Source organism: Porites lutea, chromosome 5 (genome assembly GCF_958299795.1).
Source record: "Porites lutea chromosome 5, jaPorLute2.1, whole genome shotgun sequence".
Classification (NCBI taxonomy): Eukaryota; Metazoa; Cnidaria; class Anthozoa; order Scleractinia; family Poritidae; genus Porites; species Porites lutea.
In genome coordinates, this window is record NC_133205.1 from 2,161,501 (window position 1) to 2,167,500 (window position 6,000).

Consider the following 6,000-nt stretch of genomic DNA (forward strand, 5'->3'; position numbering starts at 1 on the left):
CGGGGTCCCCCACTCCATGTAAACAGGCCCTTAATTAGTCGATTTTGTTGGTTGAAAACGGAAGCGTGGACATTTTTGAAATCTCGAAGTATTATACAAGTCGAAAACAAGTACGGTTATCCCCTTTTTTATTGCTTTAATATTTTATTAGAGATGAGAGGGAACGCCAAAGAAATGTAAAAAAGTTAAAAAACTATACAGAAGAAAATTTCCTCTGAGCGCAAATGTCCCATTTTCCACTGTTACAATCGGTTTTTTATTAATCAATGTCCATTTTCCTTTCAAATGCTAAAAGCTATCGTCCGAAAACAAGTGGGGGTCGAGGTTTGGTTTTCTAGGTTATCAGTGCTGGAAGCTGAAAAGTAGGCCTAATAAAATAATTTTTACGATATGTTGCCATGACAACTGCTAGAAGAAATAGCGCTGAGAATTATTTACAGTCATTGTATAATCCAAGTCTACAAAGGTACTATTTTGGCTTTTGTTTGCTTTTTTGTCCTTTCCTTTCGAAAATAAAACCCTCAAAAAGGTGAAAACTGGTACGAGCCACCTTTCACTGTCCCAAACCAGAACTAAGAAGGGGAGACTAAAAACTAGTGCCCATGTTACACCCAGCCCAAACACCCAGCCTTTCGTTGCCTCTCATCCTTGGTTCTGCAGGAGTGGTGGGGCATACACCGTATTCACAAATGGCGGACACGCGGGAAAAAACTGGTGCCTAGTCATGAAAGCGAGGCGTTGGAGGATAAACAAAAATTTCAAATGAAGACTTTCAGTGAACTTCCAGAGTGTTTAGCACGGATTCCACCTAAAATAACTTTGTACGGACTTCTTTTTAAATACAGTTACGTGGGATGTCTTCTGCTTTTAATGTTTAGTAATGACTTGCTGTTTGCAATCAAAAGGGACGCGTATATCTGCAAGGAAACAGGATGATTTTGTAGGTTTTCGAGTCGGTTTCCGAAGCATCAGAAGCTCGACAGGTGGACGATGACTGGAGAAAAGCGGCAAACATGTTGGCCCAAACTTCACATTGAAACCGAGTACGAAAGCCAGCTCACTGTAATTCGGTGAAACAGAAATATAAACAAATCTTGGTGGCAAGAAAAAAGAAATAAGCGACAGATACATGGCCTACTTGTTAACGCAAGAGACGTCTGCCGTTGAACAAAACAGTTCAAGTGGAGATGGAAAAAAGGAAGACAGGAAAGAAGAGGTGACTGAGGTTTCGATGAAGTTATGTTTGATTTTTGTTTGCCAGGACGTTATTCTCTGGTTTTTATCAACGAAGGACATCAATTATAACTATTTTTTTTATTATAAATGCAGGAGCGATCGAGTGGAGTACGCTCAAAATTTCAACTTGTTACTCGGCAGACTCGGTAAGCCAGACACATCATTTCAGCGACTAATTTCGTATTTCTTATCGTTGGCTGTTAAGAGTTTTAACTTTATGTTCCATTATATTTTAAAGTTGAAGAATACATAAATAAATAAAATGATGGTCTTCTTAAACGGATCCAGACTCGAATTTAATTATTCAAAACAGAAGCTTGCCATGTTCAGTCCTGACACAAACATTGCCTTAAAAGTTTAACCTCGTAAAATGTAAGCTTTATACCACTTTTTTTTACCAAGAGCTCTCTGAGATAATGCCCTAAAGGAGACCAGGCAAATAGCAAGCCATAAGATTCACACACTACAGCTTCTAATTTTGATAAAATTATTTTTAATTATTTCGCAATGACAACGAAATCATGAGATTTTTGCTAAGCTCTGCCAACGTACCTCTAACAATTCGCTCCAAAGCGACCGAATTAATATGATCCAAAGGAAGTTGTAAATACAGACATACATATATACATAGATATGTATAAGATGTCACTAACATGAATGAATGAGCCTCGTGAATGAATCTTTCACCCGCTCTCAGCTTGACCTGTTTTCAGTGGCCATATATCCGTCGCTTATTTCTCTTTTTCTCGCCACCAATATCTGTTTTTATTTCTGTTTTACAGAATTGTAGTGATCTGGCTTTCGTATTCGGTTACAGTGTGAAGCTGGGCCAACATGTTTGCCGCTTTTCTCAAGCCATCGCCCACTTGTCGTGTCCTGCTTCTGATGCTTCGGAAACCTACAAAATCATCCTGTTTCCTTGCAGATATACTCGTCCCTTTTGATTGCAAACAGCAAATCATTACTAAACATTAAGAGCAGAAGACATCCCACGTAACTGTATTTAAAAAGAAGTCCGTACAAAGTTATTTTAGGTGGAATCCGTGCTAAACACTCTGGAAGTTCACTGAAAGTCTTCATTTGAAATTTTTGTTTATCCTCCAACGCCTCGCTTTCATGACTAGGCACCAGTTTTTTCCCGCGTGTCCGCCATTTGTGAATACGGTGTATAAATCAGGTGATCATAGACGAAGCTGTAACTCTTGTTCCCGACTTGTACCGGGGAAAAATAGCGACGGATCATGAAACCGCGGGCCACTACATGTCTGATTTGGACTGGTCAGGCGCAGTGCAAGATATCGCTGGGGCTGCGAAATATTTGAAGGAGAAAGGTTGGTCCAATATATAAGCTTAAAGATAAACTCCTTAATAGTTAATCGGGGTCACGCAATTCGAGGGAGTGTATAGTATACGTAGGTGTTGCAACTTTGGGCTGACCCGGAATGCTGCAAAATCCTGAAGATGACCCCTTTTTTGTTAAGATGAGGGGAGGTCCATCCAATAACTCCAAGCTTTGTTTTGAAACTGCAGTGGTTCAAAACGGATATTTTCCCTACTTAGGGAGTGGGAGGGTGTGTTTAGGATTAGTATTCGCCGACAGAATGTTCAATAATGAGAAAATCCTTAAATAAGAATGACCGAGCAGGCCCATAGCGAGGTTTTTTACGGGGTAGGTGCAATCCAACTAGGAGACAGACCAAATAAGGCTGGTGGGGCATATCTCTTAAGGGGGAGAAGCTTTGGTTGTCTGAGACTGAATTGCCCAGCAAGTTTGCAACTTGGGGGGGGGGGGGGGGGGGCTCACCTGGAACACGTTAGCGTGAGTCCAGGGACATGCTCCTGTGAAAACTTTTTGAATTTTAAAAGCCCCCTGAAATGGCTGGAAATGCAATTAAAACTAAGATGGTGTGGTGAAACTTATATACTTTCAACAAGAAAAAATGTTGACCTAAAAAAACTTTTCTCCACAAAGAGTCACACAGTGTAGCTTTAATAGGAGTTTTAATATCCTCCAAGCAACATAGAGAACTGGGTTCAGCATGTCAAAGCTGACGGGAGTTCTCATACTTGCCGTGCAACTGGTAAAAAAACAATTCAGATCCAACCTGACTTTGCAGAAAAGCGTGGCAAACAAACACAAAAGGGATTTTTATTGAGCAATGAAAAAGTGTCTTGTAGGCACACCAAATCCCCTTTTTATACTTAACGAAGGCTAAAACATGTTTTTTGGAAAAAGTGAGTCAGGCTTGTGACTTCTTTAACAGCATTTTCAATTTCACTTCACAATATTCCTACTTCACTTTTTTTAAGTCACTGATCAATAAAAAAGTGGACCTCTGGTGCCTATGGGGTGGTGCAAGGGCATCCTTCACACCCACCTCCCTACAGGCCTGCCAAGACTAGGTTTCCTTGAGCCTGCAAGACTGAGCACCCACCCAAACCCTTGTTTTCACTAAAACCGCTGGACACCACAACCTGGTTGAGGTCATTGTTATCTAAGGTCTTCCCAATAATGAATACAGTCCTCACTCACTGGTTACCAGCATGATGGGTGTTTTACTAGGAGGGGGGGGGGATGACTGCTTATTACCTGTGAGGGAGGTGCACCATTTTGAGTAAACTTAGATTTTCAAACCCAACCCCCTAATTCATCCTGGCTATTTAGAAGTGACCCCCCATAAATTTTAACTATGGTGAAAGTGAGCCCCCACAGGTATATTCTAGCTATAAATTGTGTAACTTGCAGAATAAGGGTTATTTTTTCGCGTTTTCAGGGAGAAGTGCAGTGCCGTAGCCAGACCAAACGGCCAACCGAGGCAGGCGGGAGTTGCTAGGGGGGTTCGGGGGCATGCCCCCCCCCCCCCCCCCCCCCCGAGAAATTTTGAACTTTAGTCTCTCGGAAATGCGATTTGCAGTGTTTTCTGGGACTTTCGTAAAACTTTTTTTCGAGTTAATTTAAGTGGAATTTAAAAAGCAATAATCAGAAACAAGCTACATAATCTGGGTGACCGTTAACCTCGCCAATGGTTCTGATCAGTATTTGTTCAAAAAAAATTTGGGTTAACGTACGTAGCCCCTTGAGATTGATGATATGGTAATTTTTTCATAGTATATTGACTGAATTGCTGAATTCTTTGTAATATCATGATGCGTTAAAAATATCCGATGATCGCTTATGTAAAATAAAAATGATCGGCGAAATTCGTCAAAATTTTACCGAGGCGAGTGCCTCGGTTGGCCTCATACTAGCTACGGCGCTGAAGTGCATGCCCTCTCTCGCCTAAAAAACATGAAAAAAACAACACCTGTTCTGCAGGCTACAAATTGGGCCAAAAGTTCACCACATGCTTTATCTACAGTTATGTTTATAAGATCAGTGTTTGCTATTTACAGATGTTACATTCAATTTCAATTAACGCTTGTTACTGCTCTGTACTACTTTCATGAAATTATTAAAATGCCCCCCAAGGTAATGCTCCCTAATCTGAAAATGACCCCCCAGCAAAATGGCCGACCCTGGCCCTGGTTCCGGCCCCATCTCAGGTAATAAATGACCAGCCCATAGAGACCTTTTGGAAGTTTGCCTGATTTGTAAAACTAATTATTTTTTTGAGCACCAGCCCATCTGATCCTCCTTTTCAGTATATATACAGCAGTCAATGGACACCTGTAATTTATCAACTCAGTTGACAAAACCCAAAAGTTTTGTATTTCAGTCCTCCACTGATGCACCCTGCATTCAGAGCCTGCTTTTGTCTTCTTGTTGGTTGAGAAGAGAAAAGGAGGCTGATCTGGCTGAATGGTGTAAAGCTTCTGAATTTGCCACAGCCTCAATTTCTGGATAAGTCAATCTTGCCTTCTGTCATCAAACTGGTTTTTCAAATGCAAGCATCCATTTATTGATAGTCTGATGGTCTTAACTAAACCCACTGTGCCAAGGGCACAGCTATTAGGATTGGGTTCCAAACTGTATCCTTATGGCAATAAGCAACACATATGCTCAACAAAGATCCTACTCGATTAATGCAGTCTTTGTTAGGTATGCCAAAAACGAAATATCGTCGTGAGCAACTGAAAGAAAGGCTCTGCCAGCAGGTTGCCACTGATGCAGCCCCATACTTAGTGTAAGGCTATGTTCTAACTATACCGGTTAGCTTTTAGCTTTTTAGCTAACCTCCGGCAGTGTAGTCAGTGTGTGAACACCTAACTGATATGTGACTCTCTGCTCTAGAGATCAGACTAGGGTAGCCTTGTTCCATCTCAGACTTATCACACCACCACAACAATATTTGTGAGCGTGTGAACAGAAGCCCTACCCAGTATGATATTCATGGCAGCACAAAGGCTAGCGGTATACTGTGAACATATCCTATGCTTAGAAACTAACCCTGCAATTATTTGTTATTTTGTCAGGTTGTAAGAAAGTGGGTGTGACTGGCTTCTGTATGGGTGGGGCCCTTGCTTTAGCTGCTGCTGCACTACTTCCTGAAGAGATTTCAGCTGCTGCTCCATTTTACGGCATTCCCAGTTCCGACCTCTGTGATGTGGGCAAGATCAAAGCACCAGTGCAAGCCCACTTTGGTAGTAAAGATACACTAGAAGGGTTCTCTTCTCCAAAAGATGCTAAGGCCCTTGCAGAGAAGTTTGATGCCGCAGGAGTGAATTATGAGCTGCACATGTATGATACCGGCCATGCCTTCACTAATCCTACTAATCCAAATTACACCAAGGAAATTTGTGATTTGGCATTAGGAAGGATGGTAG

The 6,000-nt window shown here is 41.5% G+C and overlaps 1 protein-coding gene across 1 annotated transcript in view; it reads left to right on the forward strand.

The window, feature by feature from the left end:
• The first annotated feature begins 2,436 nt into the window (after window positions 1-2,436).
• Window positions 2,437-6,000, forward strand: part of LOC140936462 (protein usf-like) — a 5,036-nt gene continuing 1,472 nt past the window's right edge. The window contains exons 1-2 of the mRNA XM_073385938.1: window positions 2,437-2,567; window positions 5,650-6,000. The exon at window positions 5,650-6,000 is cut by the window's right edge and continues 1,472 nt beyond it. Of these exons, the coding sequence (XP_073242039.1) occupies window positions 2,498-2,567; window positions 5,650-6,000 (421 nt within the window). The 5' untranslated portion in view covers window positions 2,437-2,497. The remainder of the gene's footprint in view (window positions 2,568-5,649) is intronic.